The sequence below is a fragment of the Xyrauchen texanus genome, chromosome 24, assembly GCF_025860055.1.
Source record: "Xyrauchen texanus isolate HMW12.3.18 chromosome 24, RBS_HiC_50CHRs, whole genome shotgun sequence".
Classification (NCBI taxonomy): Eukaryota; Metazoa; Chordata; class Actinopteri; order Cypriniformes; family Catostomidae; genus Xyrauchen; species Xyrauchen texanus.
This window is the reverse complement of record NC_068299.1, coordinates 3,494,118-3,512,835: the sequence shown is the minus strand read 5'-3', so window position 1 is coordinate 3,512,835 and position 18,718 is coordinate 3,494,118. Positions and strand designations below refer to the sequence as shown.

Genomic DNA, 18,718 nt, shown 5'->3' with positions numbered 1-18,718 from the left:
CATACTTTACTTACTCTTTCTTTCTTACTTTAATTACATAACTTACTTATTTTACTTACGTACTTTACTTACTCTTTCTTTCTTTCTTTCTTTAATTACATAACTTACTTATTTTACTTTACTTACATACTTTACTTACTCTTTCTTTCTTTCTTTCTTTAATTACATAACTTACTTATTTTACTTTACTTACTCTTTCTTTCTTTCTTTATACATTTATATGCATTGATTTTATTTTGCATAAAGTTTAACCAGGGCTTTTTCTTGACAGGTTTCATAAGAATCACTAATTTAAATAATCTTCAACATCCTAAAAATATACTTCATTGTCTTTAAGCAAATGCAATTTCTTCCTTTTGATTTTGGACTTTCTTCAGATTTCTGCAAATATGAAAGTGCTTCTGACTGGAGTGTTTATTCACATGCTTTGAGAAAGGCACTAGATTAGCCTTTGTTCTTGTTTGGATTATATGGAAAACCATCTTTAACATGGGGCGTATGATCCTCATTAATCCGGAATGAAAGAAATACTTCAAATATTCCAGATTCTTATCTTCTTGTCTGTACAGAGCTCAAGATTATGTGCCCATGGAAAACACCGGAATTGTTATTGGAATTATACAAGCCGACATTATTCCCTTTTTCAATACAGAATGGCACAGTAAAATGAAACAGATATCCTGGAATGTTAACAATGGTATGGCGAAACGGAGGAATAGTTCAGAGAGGGAATGTCGAGCAGCCCCTAAAACCACAGTTACACCAAACTATGGTTCTCTCTTTTGGCCACGGTCACATACACAGTCTGTTGTGAGCAGTGTTTGTATCCACAATCGTTAACGGTTGTCAGTCGGTTTGGTTTACAGTAGCTAATGTGCCACACAACATCTGTCTACAGCAGCTGCAGGCAGCAAAACTTCCATCTGCTCTCGAGATGGGAATTTACTGCCGTTGCTGTAAATATCTTTATTGGACAGTACGAATGTGTTTGTGAGGCCCATGTGAGGATCAAACGTTGAGAAGCAAAACTACGTAAGATATTAAAACTTGTTTTCAGAAAATATATCTTTAAGCTTCTACATGCAATAAACAAGGAAAACTGTTTGCCAATGGGGTAAGAAAAAACAGTGACATCAATTTTGAATTAAGCTTATTTTTCTTACCAAACTTAAAATACCAAAATAAACATATAACAAAAAAATGTTACATGCCTAGTTATATATTTATAAAAAATAAATAAATAAATAAATGGACATGAAGTATTGATTCGCTCATTATCCTGCTTATTACATGACTACTTGCCAAATTAACAAGTAAATGGTCATGAAATATTTATTTGAGTTTAAATTATTTTACTTGCTTACTTGTAAAGATCGCAATGATACGAGAAGTAGGAAAGATGACTTGCAAAATGTCACCTGATAACCAATGAAACGTCACTTTGTTCAGATTTGACTGCAGGATTGACAATTAGAATCAAGTATTACAGAGAGACATGTAATAATTATGCATAATGGGCACTAAACTGTTTATTGTATTGTATATATCCACTCACCTAAAGGATTATTAGGGACACCTGTTCAATTTCTCATTAATGCAATTATCTAATCAACCAATCACATGGCAGTTGCTTCAATGCATTTAGGGGTGTGGTCCTGGTCAAGACAATCTCCTGCAATGTCAGAATGGGAAAGAAAGGTGATTTAAGCAATTTTGAGCGTGGCATGGTTGTTGGTGCCAGACGGGCCGGTCTGAGTATTTCACAATCTGCTCAGTTACTGGGATTTTCATGCACAACCATTTCTAGGGTTTACAAAGAATGGTGTGAAAAGGGAAAAACATCCAGTATGCGGCAGTCCTGTGGGCGAAAATGCCTTGTTGATGCTAGAGGTCAGAGGAGAATGGGCCGACTGATTCAAGCTGATAGAAGAGCAACTTTGCCTGAAATAACCACTCGCTACAACCGAGGTATGCAGCAAAGCATTTGTGAAGCCACAACACGCACAACCTTGAGGCGGATGGGCTACAACAGCAGAAGACCCCACCGGGTACCACTCATCTCCACTACAAATAGGAAAAAGAGGCTACAATTTGCAAGAGCTCACCAAAATTGGACAGTTGAAGACTGGAAAAATGTTGCCTGGTCTGATGAGTCTCGATTTCTGTTGAGACATTCAGATGGTAGAGTCAGAATTTGGCGTAAACAGAATGAGAACATGGATCCATCATGCCTTGTTACCAATGTGCAGGCTGGTGGTGGTGGTGTAATGGTGTGGGGGATGTTTTCTTGGCACACTTTAGCCCCCTTAGTGTCAATTGGGCATCGTTTAAATGCCACGGCCTACCTGAGCATTGTTTCTGACCATGTCCATCCCTTTATGGCCACCATGTACCCATCCTCTGATGGCTACTTCCAGCAGGATAATGCACCATGTCACAAAGCTCCAATAATTTCAAATTGGTTTCTTGAACATGACAATGAGTTCACTGTACTAAAATGGCCCCCACAGTCACCAGATCTCAACCCAATAGAGCATCTTTGGGATGTGGTGGAACGGGAGCTTCGTGCCCTGGATGTGCATCCCACAAATCTCCATCAACTGCAAGATGCTATCCTATCAATATGGGCCAACATTTCTAAAGAATGCTTTCAGCACCATGTTGAATCAATGCCACGTAGAATTAAGGCAGTTCTGAAGGCGAAAGGGGGTCAAACACAGTATTAGTATGGTGTTCCTAATAATACTTTAGGTGAGTGTATATACAATTGACCATTGTATATTTCCTACTTACAGTAGCTATGCTAGTTTCCCCCCTATCACTCTTTCTTCTCACATCAAGGCAAGTTAGAATAGCTTATGAGCTAGCTTGCTAAGTGATTCTGGAGACTGAAACGGTTAGTATAACTCTAGTGAAAATGGCCATAGAGGACTTCATTAATAGTAGCTAGCACATTGTTTTCATTTCATTACTAGGCCGGTTGTTTTCTAAATTTCTATGTTCTAGATTTCGTAGTGGAAGCATTAAGCTAATTTATAAGTAAATGTAGCAGGTTTAAAATGGGCAAGGAGGAGGCGGGAACTGGACGAACCATCAAAATAATGTTTAATGTAAACTTAAATAGACACAAACATAAACACACATGGCAGCTGTGTGCAGCTCTCTCTCTCTGTTGAACTGCCACATCCGGCTTGGCTTTATCCCTTTCCTCGGCTGATTAGCCTGATTGGGGGCACTATCACGGCCCGGCCTCGCACTCCTCCTCATCACACTCCTCCCTCCTTTGCCTCAGGGCGTGGGGGGGCGAGTGTTGCCCTTCTGACCATGCCTGCCGGCAGGCTTTCCCCACCTTTCGAGACCTGGGAGGGAGACAAGGGGTGGGAAAAGGGGAGAGGGAAAGAGCGAGGCGGAACGCCAGTGAGAGAGAAAATTGTTCGCCGGTTCCCAGACATGCCGTCGCCTGGTCCTCGACTGTTCCTCCACCCTCTGGCGGACGACAGCTGCTCCTCCCTGGGCGGACTGGAGCAAGACCTAAACCCCTGGTGGATGTAACGCAACTCCACACTCTGGCATCCTGTAGTGAGCCACTCATCCCCACGCGGATGGCGGCGGCCTGCAGCAACTCTTTCATCCCCCGTCAGACGGCAGCGGCTGCTCCTTTTGGCAGACGGCAGTGGTGTGGACTCCACGACAGCGCATCCCTCCTTCTTCACGGGTTTTGGCACCAATGTAACATTAAGCATTAAGCTAATTTATAAGTAAATGTTACAAAGATTTAAAATTGGCAAGGAGGAGGCGGGAACCGGACGAACCATCAAAATATTGTTTAATGAAAACGTAAAAAGACACAAAAATAAACACACACGGCAGCTGTGTGTGGCTCTCTCTCTGTCGAACTGCCACATCCAGCTCAGCTTTATTCCTCTCCTGGGCTGATTAACCCAATTGGGGGCCGGCCGCGCACACTCACGCCCCGCCCTCTTCCTCATCACAGTAAGCTAATACATTTATTTCAATTTATATCAATATTCATGTTGATTTATTTATTTAACTTGTAAGAAACCATGTAATAAATGACTTCGTGCCTGGGTTTTATGTGATGACTGTACATCGATGCATTGAATATTCATTGTCAGATGCAGTTTTGCACTCCTCCAGTATTATTAATAACATTGTTAAAGCAAAATTGGGGGATTTCAATATGAAAAGAAATGCACCACAGTTCCTCGAAATGCAGAGAGAATTAAGTATTCCAACTGGTCATTAGACATGAAGAAATTGAAGTAGAAAGACTTGTATAAAGACAGAGAGAAAAAAGGGGTTATGGAGTCTAAAGTTTGGGCATTCTGGAAAAGGATTTTTTTTCCGAGATTAGCGCTTGCGATCCTTCCCATGTTTATTTTCTTTCCCAGGAGGCTTAAGCGCAAACATTTGCAGATGTAAATGATTCACTTCAGGCGTTGAATATTTCTAAACTCCCCATGAACACATTTATGTTCTTTTCACCCTCTCTCAAAGGTGCTTGAGGAAGCAAAACTCCCAAAATAGACTCACACCCACCTGCATGAATGCAGACATTACACTGTCTGTGCTGTCTTTATAAACTTGAACTTTCCTCTCAAGCGCACACATACACATCCAGTTTCAAACACACAACAGTATGCACGCTCCTCCCCGACTGTACCCCTTGGAATGTCTCAAATGCAGCCAGCGGTGATATTAAAGGAAGTCATCAATAGCATGCTTACAATAGTTGTGTTCTATCAGGCCACGGGCCAGCTTAATGGCATGTAAACATGAGCTTAACCTCTGCCTGCTGAGACTTTATACAAAAACACTACCAGCCAAAGTTTTGGAGGTATTGTAGGAGTTCCCATGTATGCTGGAATCTTGATGGTGGCTTTTTCTTCACCATCTGGTCAAACTGATCCATACAGTTGAAGTCAGAAGTTTACATACAAAGTTTTTCACAATTCCTGACATTTAATTTGTAGAAAACATTCCCTGTCTTGGGTCAGTTCGGATCACTACTTTATTTTAAGAATGTGAAATGTCAGAATAATAGTAGACAGAATTATTTATTTCAGCTTTTATTTCTTTCATCACATTCCCAGTGGGTCAGAAGTTTACATACACTTTGTTAGTATTTGGTAGCATTGCCTTTAAATTGTTTAACTTGTGTCAAATGTTTTGTGTATCGTTCCACAAGCTTCTCACAATCAATTGCTGGAATTTTGGCCCTTTCCTCCAGACAGAACTGGAGTAACTGAGTCTGGTTTGTAGACCTCCTTGATCTTTCCACAGGGGTGGCTGTGGCTCAGGTGGTAGAGTGGGTTGGCTGCTAATCGTAGGGTTGGTGGTTTGAATCCTGGCCCACACAACTCCACATGCCGAAGTGTCCTTGGGCAAGACACTGAACCCCAAGTTGCTCCCAATGGTAGGCTAGCACCTTGCATGGCAGCTCTGCCACCATTGGTGTGTGTGTGTGTGTGTGTGTGTGTGTGTGTGTGTGTGTGTGTGTGTGTGTGTGTGTGTGTGTGTGTGTGTGTGTGTGTGTGTGTGTGTGTGTGTGTCACAGTGTAAAGCGCTTTGGTAACCTCTGAGGTTAGAAAAAAGTGCTATGTAAGTGCAGACCATTTACCATTGATCACACATGCTTGTTCAGTTCTGCCCACAGATTTCATCTTGAGATGTTGCTTCAATATATCCACATAATTTTCCTTCCTCATGATACCATCTATTTTGTGAAGTGCACCAGTCCCTCCTGCAGCATGATCCTACCACCCCCATGCTTCACGGTTGGGATGGTGTTCTTCGGCTTACAAGCCTCATCCTTTTTCCTCCAAACATAACAATGATTATTATGGCCAAACAGTCCATTTTTGTTTCATCAGACCAGTTGACATTTCTCAAAAAGATCTTTGTTCCTACTTGCAAACTGTAGTCTGGCTTTTTTATTGCAGTTTTGGAGCAGTGGCTTCTTCCTTGCTGAGCAGTTTTTCAGGTTATGTCCATATATGATTTGTTTTACTGTGGATATAGATACTCGTCTACCTGTTTCCTCCAGCATCTTCACAAGGTCCTTTGCTGTTGTTCAGGGATTGATTTGCACTTACATTCATCTCTAGGAGACAGAATGCGTCTCCTTCCTGAGCGGTTTGATGGCTGTGTGGTCCCATGAGGTTTATACTTGCGTACTATTGTTTGTACAGATGAGCGTGGTACCTTTAGGCGTTTGGAAATTGCTCCCAAGGATGAAACAGACTTGTGGAGGTTAAAATTTTGGAGGTCTTGGCTCATTTCTTTTGATTTTCCCATGATGTCAAGCAAAGAGGCACTGAGTATGAAGGTAGGCCTTAAAATACATCCACAGGTACACCTCTAGTTGACTCCACTTAGCCTATCAGAAGCTAATTGGCTAACAGTCTAAAGGCTTGATATAATTTTCTGGAATTTTCCAAGCTGCTTAAAGGCACGGTTAACTTAGTGTAAATTTCTGAGCAACTGGAATTGTGATAGTCAATTAAAAGTGAAACAATCTGTCTGTAAACAATTGTTGGAAAAATGACTCATGTCATGTACAAAGTAGACGTCCTAAACGACTTGCCAAAACTATAATTTGCTAATCTGAAATCTGTGGAGTGGTTAAAAGAAATTAGTTTTAACAACTTCAACCTAAGTGTACGTAAACTTCTGACTTAAACTGTATATACATGTACATCAAATTTAGGGGGAATTCATTAAGAATGGACTGCTCCTGTTGAAAGAATTAGTCGGATATGTGTGGTGTCAGTGACGTCACATTACAGTAGTAAAAATGGCTTTTGCTTGATAAAACACTTCAAAGATCATAAACATCCAGTTTAATGTGGACTGATTGAGAGGTGCATTGACAGAGTGCTGTTGCGGTTTGATTTGCTATAGAGTTGTTTCACTTATATATTTTATTGTGCATAAATGGTTTGAATTCAGGCGTGTATTTCCATTTCGCAAACTGTCTATACCTTGAGCATGACTGCATCCATGTCAAAGCGATAAGAACAGAGAAAGCGAGAACAATCATTTTCAATAAATATCCAATTTAGGTTTAAATGTAACCAAAATTGAAATCCTACAAATAATGTTAGAAATAATACTTTAGATAAACAGTAAGTGTACTGAGTCCCTTACATTTACAGAATAAAGACATTACAACATTCTACCTCTTTCCAGTTAACACTTAAATAACGGTTTGGGTTTTCTTTATTATCATTTATGATTGAGAGGTTTAAATTGTCCTGCTACAAACAGGGTTTCATTTGAATGCAATTTATATTGTAACATGTATTTTTATTTATTTCAAGCTTTATTTTGGTACTCAGTGTAAAGCATACAATCATTTATGTTTTTTTAATAAAGACATTTGAATAAAATACAGGAAATAAATGTAGGCTTTTTTGATTCAAGATGAATCTATTATCAAACTAATCGTTAGCTGCAGCCCTAATTAACATGACTCTATGTAGTGGAGGATGCAGCAGCCATCTAAATAAAATACAGTGATCTGCCATATTTTAGTACGACAGTAAATTGTGTTTTCCATTTACACAGTCAATGAGTTTTGTGAATAAAGCGCAATCTTAAATGAGCCGAATTCACATTGAAATGATAGAAATGTGGCGGTTTTGTGCTGAAAAGAAAAACAAACAGCACGGTGCTATTTCAGCGGATTCCGCTTGATTGCGTGAGTGGTGGTGGTGTAGTGGTCTAAACTCTAAAGCACATAAATGGTAATCTGGTAATCGGGAGGTTGCTGGTTCGAGCAAGGCACTTATCTTATCCCTGTAATAAGGGCTCTGTAAGTCGCTTTGGATAAAAGTGTCTGCCAAATGCATAAATGTAAATGTATTGCAAGTGCTAAATAAAAAGGACAAAATATGACATATTGCATGCAAAAGCAGCGCAACTGTTTTTTAAAGAAATTCCTATGTTTGCACAATTTATATTTGTCTATAAATCTAATTCGAAGCATTTCATGATAAGCCTTTAAATCAAAAGTATTTTGAAGATCATAAGAAACCAGTTCAATTCAAATCCAGTCAAGTGTGTCCAGACTTTTGGCTGGTAGTGTGGTGGCAGTCCGAGTTGAAACATGAACTCTGAGGCAGGCTCTTTTTACAGTATCCCATCCAGTTGATTGGACTCAAAGCATGAAGGCTATTGAGACGGCACTGTGGACAGGAATGCAAGTACAGGTGTTTTCCTGCATTCCGGGACATTTAATGCTACTTATCAAGAGCTTCATTCAGTGCAGCTCAACAGCGAAGAATGCCCCTCTTTCTTTAAGCGCTGCTTATCTGTGTGCGAGTGTGTGTGTAGTGTACCATACCCTAGCAGCGCTGTTCACAGTTTCTTTCACATGCACAGGTATTCCGACACTATCTCAGTAATGTTAAATGGGATTTCAGATTACCAGCTCGCAGCAATAAAACGGCTCGGTATCTTAGTCCAGGAATTCCACGTATTCAATAAAATAGATATAGTTACATAGAGCAGAGTAATAAACATTGCAAAGAATGTGTGTGCTATGTGTGAGTGTTACTCGTCGTTTTATCTGAATACAAGGATTACTGTAGGTTTGCATGCAGGTGCAAAAACATTTACAATTTTGTTATCCTATCCTGGCTTAAAGGAATAATCTGGGTTAAATACAAGTTAAGCTTAATTGACAGCATTTGTTCCACAAAAATAATTTTCAACTCGTCCCATTTCCTTAAAAAAAAGCTAAATTTGAGGATACAGTGAGGCACTTACAATGAACGTCACTGGTTTAAAAGTATAGTCACAAGACGTAAACAATATGTTTACATGATTTTAGTATGATCAAATTTCTGTGCATGATAAATCACATTTGACAACTTCTTTGCCATGATGAAGTAATGCCGAAAACCCTTAAATGACCATAAAATAATGTATTTACAGATCAAACAATAAACAAGTTTTAACATGTTAACATGTAATATTACATTTAATGCAAGTGCTTTTATGGTGGGATTATTTGGGAAAGCTGTTTGAAAACAATATTTATTTTAATTTTTATATCAACATTTGGTGACTAGGGGCACAGAAATGATGTACTTTAGCTCTATAATAAACAAAACAAATACATATAATATTAATCTCTCTTGCTGTCATGTAGCAATAACAGACAATTCTGAAATTAGGGGAGAATTGGTGACCAGAATCCAAATTTAAATCTCATTAATGTTGTTGCTGTTTACAAGCATGCAACATGATCTGATCTATGCAAGATAAAAAAATCTGAATTGGTTGACATTGTAAATGCGGCCTATATAATGTGTTTTGGTTATGTTTTCCTGACCATTGTGACAGTGATCTTGGTCTTTATATTCGTCAAAAGGCGGCTGTGCTGTGTTCCGGTGGATGGAAGGGCTCAGTCGGTAGAGCGGGTCGACCACTAATCGCAGGGTTGATGGTTCGATTCCCGGCCCACACGACTCCACATGCTGAAGTGTCCTTGGGCAAGACACTGAACCCCAAGTTGCTCCCAATGGCAGGCTAGTGCCTTGCATGGCAGCTCTGCCATCACTGGTGTGTGTGTGTGTGTGTATGAATGGGTGAATGTGTCACAGTATAAAGCGCTTTGAATACAGTTAAGGTTAAAAAGGCGCAATATAAGTGCAGACCATTTACCATTCATTTCTTTAGGTGTAAAACTTTAGTTAGTGAACATATATTGCCAATGTAAGACCAGTGAACATTTCAATATCAACAGCAGTCAGTGATATTCACTTGTTGAGGTTCCATGATTAAAAGTGTATGATGAATATCAAGTTGAAGCTTATGACACACCTTTACAGACAACAGTGGCTCCACTCCAGGTGCCGTTGTCTTGACACACGCGTGTCCCTGGCCCTACCAAGCGATAACCCTGAGAACATGTGAAATGGACCTCGTGTCCTGCGAGGAACTTGGAGCCAAACTTCCTTCCATGGGCTGGAGCCACCAGAGATGGACACAAGAGCTGAGCTGGAGATGACAGGAAAAGAAAAAAAGAGATTAGGTAGGGTGGTTAAGGCGGAATGGTGGAGAAGAAAGAGGTCACATCATGCAAAAAAGTAGGGCCAGAAGGCAGGCATATGTTCCTAACTGTTGGTCCGTCATGGGAAAAGATGGGAAATGCCTCATTTCATAAGGACAGCTTACAAACAAGGAAACAAAAACACATGTTCCGTGTAGAAAAACAAGGACCAGTGCTTGTATATTGTTCATGTCTCATTAGTCAAATTGACCGTATTTATTTTCCTAATACAAGTTACTGGCCTGACCGTGAAGTTAGTTGATGCACGTTATTCCAAAATGAAAACATACTAACATGCTCCGCCTCTGAAATTATTTTCCTTTTTGGCTGATATTACCAATCCCTCTCCTTTTCACAATCCAATCAAATTCTAATGAGTGAAATCAAGTCCTGCCCTACCTTTATTAATATCCTGTTTTACTCTATAGCAAGTCTCAAAAGCCATTTCATGTTGACTTAATTTTAAGCGATGTACTCATCCACAAAGAAAGAGAGGGAAGAATCAATTCCATATTTAGGAGTGGTGGTGGCGTAGTGGGCTAAAGCACTAAACAGGTAATCAGAAGGTTGCTGGTTCGATCCCCACAGCCACCACCATTGTGTCCTTGAGCAAGGCACTTAACTCCAGGTTGCTCCGGGCGGATTGTCCCTGTAATAAGGGCTCTGTAAGTCGCTTTGGATAGAAGCATCTGCCAAATGCATAAATGTAAATATTTTAAAAATACCAGACGTTTGATTTGAATGACTTTCAGTTCCATTAATGTTTCATGATGCGAAGGGAACATCGTATTAAAATTCTCTGACAGTGATTCCCAGTGCCAAACACAGCACTGCCACTGAGTCCGATTCCCGAGTGAATGGCTCATATGAGATGATTTATTTCTAAACTACAGCGTGAAACACACAGTGACCAGTGTTGTCTGATTGTATGATTCTTTTGCATCTTTTGAAACACGAAAAATACAGCGCTACCAGGGTAGTCCACTTCCTGAACAAATGACTCTTTGTGAGCTGGTTCTTTTGAATCTAAAGTGTGGAACACACAGTGTGTCTAGTGCAGTCCGATTCCCAAACTAATGACTCTTTATGAGCCAATTCTTTTGAATCTACAGCATGAAAAATACAGCACTACCAGTGGAGTACAATTCTCGAACTAAAGACTCTTTATGAGCCGGATCTTTTTAATGAACCAGAAACACACGCAACCAGTGTAGTCCAATTCTCAAATGAATGACTCTTTATGAGCCGGTTCTTTTGAATCTAGGCTACAGCAATGGAATGCACAGTGTGTCCAGTGTAGTCCGAATCCCGAACGAATGACTCATTAAGAGCTGATTCTTTTCAATCTTCAGCACGATGCATACAGCACTACCAGTTGAGTACGATTCCTGAACTAATGACTCTTTATGAGCCAGTTATTTTTAGTGAATCAATTGTCTAAACACATTATACATCAACACTATTACATCAGTCGGAGCAGTTACTGAATTAATCTTTGATGCACAAGTTAAGACTTTTGTCATGTCCAACTCAAAATGAATTAAAAACTGTTTTGGTGACATGTATTAATGTACTAAAGGCTTGTAAGTCTCCAATCAGGCAGTGCATTTACTGACTGCTTGTTCATATGACAATGTGTAGTTAAAGATACACATGAGTTTTGTTGTAATTGGTGTAATTTTATAAAAGAATAAAATGAATGAAACATTGTAGATTGTTTAGAATTGTGTTTTCTTTTATTTTTCCCCCTTTTCTCCCCTATTTTGGAATGCCCAATTCCCACTACTTAGTAGATCCTCATGGTGGCGCAGTTACTCACCTCAATCTGGGTGGCGGAGGACAAGTGTCAGTGGTCTGAGACCACCAATCCGTGCATCTTATCACGTGACTCGTTGTGCATGACACCGTGGAGACTCAAGAGTATGTGGAGGCTCATGCCACTCTCCACGATCCACACACAATTACCACACGCATCATTGAGAGCGAGAACCACTAATAGCAACCACGAGGAGGTTACCCCATGTGACTCTACACTCTCCAGCAACAAGGCCAATTTGGTTGCTTAGCAGACCTGGCTGAAGCACACCCTGGATTCAAGGACCTCGCGACTCTAGGAGTGGTGGTCAGCGTCAATACTTCCTGAGCTCCCGGGAGCCCCCGGCATGACGTACAACCCCCCATTTCCCTGGGGAGAGCGTTCCTTCCACCCCGTCTGCCGGCAAGTCATCCTCATCTACCTGGATGAGGGATGGGACAAGGGGAGGGAAACAAAAAAAATGTGGCACCTACACGCCGTAACGGCGATCCTGCCAAATTAACACAACATTTAAAAAAAGAGAGGGAAAGGCCAACACGGAGCGGGAGTGGGAGAGAGAGTGAGAAAACTCTCGCCGGTTCTCCGATACGGCGTAGCTTGGTCCTCAGCCACTCCCCCATCCTCTAATGGACGACAGCCGCACCTCCCCGGGAGTATTCTGGCCCCGGGCGGAAGGAACGCCCTACCGTGTTCTGGTGGATGGAAGGGCTCTCCTCCGCCCCTGGCAGAGGTCCTCTCGCTCCAGGCGGTTGGCCAGGAGCCCCTCACGGTCGGCGGCCGTTCCTCCGCTCTCAGGCCAGGTGAATGGCCGCGTCTGCGCCGTTGGGGTGAATGGTAGTGGCAAGGACTCTACTTCGGTGCATCCTTCCTCCTTCCCGGGATTCGGCACCAGTGTAAAGGGATTAATGGAAATGAGTTGGCGGGAACCAGCTTGACAATATAAATAAGTTTCATATAAAACTTAACCAAAAAGACAAACACACATACAGGTATCGGACAGCTGTCTGTAAATCTCTCTCTCTCTGTCGCACTGCCGTCCTCGGTCTGCATTTATCCCTCTCGATGACTAATTAGCCTGATTAGGGGCCGGGTGTGCGAATCACGACCCGGCCCTCCTGTAATATAAATTACTGGATTGCACTTATGCCTCTAAAAAGTCTTTTGAAACACACATTTGATTGTGTTAATTTTACAGTTGTATTTTTTATTCATTATATCTGCTCTGTTAATTATGTTATCATTTGGCAACATGTGCTGAGGACATTAAATGCAAAAAGAACTAAATTTCTTATTTTCTAAATAGTTCTTCCACAAAAGTACAACTGAAAATGTTGGACCGGAATCATTAAACTCCTTAAAATTCCCATCCCTAGTCCTGCTCTTTAACATGCTTGATTCATCTTATCTACTGTATACTGGTTCAGATGTTACACATGGCACTCCAAGGTATTTCAAATAATGCCATGGTATTACTGCGGTAGATATCTAAAGGAACATGGTATTACCATGGCAACATAAAAACCATGGTAATACCATTGTGTATTTTCTTTAAATGTAACTTTCAGAATTACGTTTAAAATCCCAAGCACCGCTGCCTTATGTAACATGCAAGAAATCCAATAATGCATGTTGGATCAGAGGCAAAATTTTGACCTAAAACATGATACTGAGAGCCAAATGTTCAAGTAATTGTGAGTATGTGAATTTAAAAGACCTTGTTCTTTAAAGAGTTTTTACTGGAAAAGAGTCAGACTGCATAACGTCCTGTGTTGTTTCATGTCGGTGCTTCAGTATCGAAGGCGACCAGTAGTTTTTCACTGAAATCTGCTTAATTTTGCCCTGTCAAGCATGGGCCACTACAAATAAAGGTAACACTTGATCATTCCTGCAGCCAAGCCCAGCTCATAAAGCCTTGAGCACTTTCATCCTTGGCCAAAAGACACAACTACACATGCCCTTCACTTCTAAAGTACTGAGGCAATGCAATCAAGACATTTGCATCCTTTTCAAATCTGAAGAACTAGACAGACCACTTATTTTATAAAGGAAGGAAGTCATTTCAAGCTTATAAAACACAACTAGTTCCAGATTCAGAATTTTGCGGCATTTCAGGTCATTTATTAGGATTTTGAAATACTCAACTTTCCAAAAACAACTTTGTTTATTGACTAGATACTTTTGTTGGCAACTAACACTTGCTCGTTCATTTGGCAAATAATTTGAAACGGCATGATCATAAAACATTTCAGTGGTCACCAATTGGAGAGAGGCCCTTTAGTGTAGCCCCAATGATTTTCCTGATTCAAATAATTTATTCCAATAATTCATAAGCCAAAAACGCCAATTGACCCTTCGCTGAGCCTCACCTTCAAAACATTACTGACCAATCCTACCTTAGCAACTGTTGCTGTCCATCATATTATCAGACAAGCTTTTGGTTTTCCCAAGTCTATGAAAGTCATGTGTGTTTTGATTGTTATTAATGTTTACATTTAAATTTGACCAAATATTACAGGAATTATCCAAATAAATACAGGAAAACACTGTTACACAATCAGGCCTACGTAACAATAATATCCAGTCGATTTTCACCATGATTTCAATATAGGGGTCGACCAATTGTGGACCTTGCTGATACCGATAACTAAGGTGGTGGAAAAGGCTGATAATTGATTAATCGGGCGATCCTTTTTAAAATTGAGCAGGAAACCGATGGAGTGCGTACTCCAGGTAGGGAATGAGGTTTTGCCCCAAGTGAAGGAGTTCAAGTACCTCGGGGTCTTGTTCACGAGTGAGGGGACAATGGAGCGGGAGGTTGGCCGGAGAATCGGGGCAGCAGGGGCGGTATTGCACTCGCTCTATCACCGTTGTCACGAAAAGAGAGCTGAACCGAAAGGCAAAGCTCTCGATCTACCGGTCAATTTTCGTTCCTACCCTCACCTATGGTCATGAAGGTTGGGTCATGACCGAAAGAACTAGGTCGCGAGTACAAGCGGCCGAAATGGGCTTCCTCAGAAGGGTGGCGGGCTTCTCCCTTAGAGATAGGGTGAGGAGCTCAGTCATCCGTGAGGAGCTCGGAGTAGAGCCGCTGCTCCTTTGCGTTGAAAGGAGTCAGTTGAGGTGGTTTGGGCATCTGGTAAGGATGCCCCTGGCCGCCTCCCTAGGGAGGTGTTTCAGGCACGTCCAGCTGGGAGGAGGCCTCGGGAAGACCCAGGACTAGGTGGAGAGATTACATCTCCACACTGGCCTGGGAACGCCTCGGGTCGCCCAGTCAGAGCTGGTTAATGTGGCTCGGGATAGGGAAGTTTGGGGCCCCCTGCTGGAGCAGCTGCCCCCGCGACCCGACTTCGGATAAGCGGTTGAAGATGGATGGATGGATGGATGGAGAATATTAAAAAAATTATTATTCTTTCCTTACAATGACGGGGACATCCATAGACTAAAACATTCAAAATGTATCAAATCACAGATGAAGTTTACTGTGCAACCAAAATCCCAATAATAACCAAACAAAAATGAAGATTTGGTGCATACTGCAGTTCTTTTAACTATAAACAAGCCTGAAATACACTTACTTATTTTGGAACTCTTATTTTGAAATAATGGACACTTGGCTCCATAAAAATGCTTCAAGTATTTATCTAATTAAGCTTTTATGGCCAATATATTCACCAGATTAAGGATTATACACACACACACACACACACGTATATATAGATACTGTTTTTATGTGTATATATATATATATATATATATATATATATATATATATATATATATACACATTAAAACATAGATTTTGCTCTTATGGAAAGACATTGTTACTTTTATTGACCAAAGTGGCGTTCAACTGATCACAATTTATCGTCAGGACATTAATAACGTGAAAAATTACTATTACAATTTCTTAAACTACTTCAAAGAGTTCTCATCATAAAATCCTCCACGTGCCACAATGACAGCTTTGCAGATCCTTGTTATTCTAGCGGTCAGTTTGTCCAGATACTCAGGTGACCTTTCACCCCTCACTTCCTGTTGCACTTGACCTTTCACCCCACACTTCCTGTAGCGCTTGCCATAGATGTGTCTGTCTTGTCGGGCACTTCTCACGCACCTTACAGTCTAGCTGATTCCACAAAAGCTCAATGGGGTTAAGATCCGTAACACTCTTTTCCAATCATCTGTTATCCAATGTCTGTGTTTCTTTGTTTCAAAAGTGTCTTTTTCTTTGCAATTCTTCCCATAAGGCCTCCTGAGTCTTCTCTTTACTGTTGTACATGAAACTGGTGTTGAGCGGGTAGAATTCAATGAAGCTGTCAGCGGAGGACATGTGAGGCGTCTATTTCTCACACTAGAGACTCTGATGTACTTATCCTCTTGTTTAGTTGTACATCTGGTCTTCCACATCTCTTTCTGTCCTTGTTAGAGACAGTTGTGCTTTATCTTTGAAGACTGTAGTTACAACTTTGTATGAAATCTGCAGTTTTTTGGCAATTTCAAGTATTGTATAACCTTCATTCCTCAAAACAATGATTGACTGATGAGTTTCTTTTTTGCCATTTTTGACCTAATATTGACCTTAAAACATGCCAGTCTATTACATACTGTGGCAACTCAAAAACCAACACAAAGTTAAGCTTCATTTATCAAATCAAATCACTTTATTGTCACTCAACCATATACACAAGTGCAACAGTGGGTGAAAGTCTTGGGTGCAGTTTACAATTACAAAAAACATCTGATTTAAACATAACACAATTTACAGTTCTTGTTTAATGAACCAAATATCTTTCAACTGTGTTTGATATAATGGCAAGTGATTTTCTAGTACCAAATACTACATGCTAAATAATAGCATGATTACTCAAGCATAAGGTGTTGGAGTGATGCTGCTGTCTAGATTTGATCAAAAATGACTTTTTTAAAATAGTGATGGTGTGGTTTTATACATCGGTTTTGTCCTGACTATACTTTGTGATCAGTTGAATGTCACTTTGGTGAATTAAAGTACCAACTTCCATCCAAGACAGCTAAATCTGTACATTATTCCAAACCTTTGGATGCCAGTGTATATATATATATCACTAGATGTGTTTTTTTATATTATTCACAAGACATGAAGTTGGAGACACAATGTACAGTTTATGTGCTGACGGGGCATTTAGACGCATTTTTCTTTGCTCTGGCTTCAATTTTGAACACTTGATTTATCCAACCAAAATAACAAATTATGCTATGAAGTGGGGATAAAAATATGAATGAAAATTGTCATTGATGAAAGCCTGTAGATTTTTACCGATAACCAATTGTTCTAAAAAAGCAACCATTGGCACTGATTAAACGGTAAAACCGATAAACTGGTCTACTGCTATTTTAATGGGACAATACATTTTATGAACCACAGAAGAATGGGTTTGGAATGGGACGAGGGAAGCGTTATTTTTGTGTTACATAAGTAAATGTGGAATGAGAAACAAAAGTTGTTCACAGACGTTTCCTTTCAAAATAAAGTGTTGGATAAAACGCTAGCTTAAATTTGACACCTGTATTGTATCAATTTGAAAATCTGTTTGTTGGTCTCTATGGGAATAAAAGTTGTGCTTTCCATATGACCCAAGGCGTTCAATATCTTACAAATTTGCCATCTCGTATGTATAATTAAAAGTTGCCATGAGACTATCTAGGAAAATCCAGCTGTTCACAGAAATGTCAAATAAATTTCTGTAAAGCTTGTCTGATTGAGTTACAGAGGTGGAACTTAGTTAAGGATCAGTAAGGAATCGCAAGAACCACTTTTGTTTCAGCCTTTGGATTGCTTTCTCAAATTTCGAATGCCACAGCAACCATCATAACCGCCCAATAGAGGTTATAACATAGAATGGGTTTTCAATTGCCATAAAGGCTCCTTGAGAAATCTGACCTACAGGTTTACATCGTTCATATCCAGCTTTGAAGTATGTTTCACAATGCCCTAGAGCGCAGCAACTCCAGATGCCCAAATTACATCACAAACACCTGCTCTGAGCGAAATCATTCAGTCAGAGTTCAAAAAGTGAAACCTGTGAAATGGACATGCAGGTTATGAGGGATTACTCTAAAAGGAAATGTTCCTAATCCATTCAGGGAAGACTGAAAACTTCGAACTTTACGTTCACATGGTCCATGGAGATAATGCAATCCGGTCGCATGATAATACGTAATAATAGTACGTGTTGGCTCGTACAAAAACCTGTGACTTCTACTTGCATAAGGAAAAGGAAACGAGCCAACAAACAACGTCATTACGATTTCTCCTAAGTTTAACCCTTTATCCATAACCATGATTTCAATAGGAAAATAAATTGTGCACCATGGCAGAAAGAAAACAACGTTTTGAACGAGACAAGGGAAGCGTATTACAGGTTAATGACATACAGTACATCAGTCATTTGTATTGCATAAATCAAAGTGGAATGAGTAACCAGAGTAGTTCTCTTCTTAAAATGAAGCGTTGGGTAAAAGGCTAGCTAAAATGTGATGCCGGTACTGTGTCTATTAGAAAATCTGTTGGCTAGTCACTATGGGAATAAGAGTCATACTTATTCATACGAGCCAAGTTGTACGATATCTTGCGATTTCTCCATCTTGTGCGAATTATTACGAACTGTCACGAGACTGTGTTGGATAATGCATGCACTATACGTCAAATGTTTGAACACACTTTCCTGAATGTATGTTTCTGGAGTGGTGGTGGCGTAGTGGACTAATGCAGATAACTGGTAATCAGAAGGTTGCTGGTTCAATCCTCACAGCCACCACCATTGTGTCCTTGAGCAAGGCAC

General features: G+C 40.3%; 1 protein-coding gene across 1 annotated transcript in view; it reads right to left on the bottom strand.

Moving 5' to 3' along the window:
• Positions 1–18,718, bottom strand: part of LOC127617909 (fibulin-7-like) — a 30,411-nt gene that overhangs the window by 9,797 nt on the left and 1,896 nt on the right. The window contains exon 3 of the mRNA XM_052090075.1: positions 9,853–10,029. Within this exon, the coding sequence (XP_051946035.1) occupies positions 9,853–10,029 (177 nt within the window). The remainder of the gene's footprint in view (positions 1–9,852; positions 10,030–18,718) is intronic.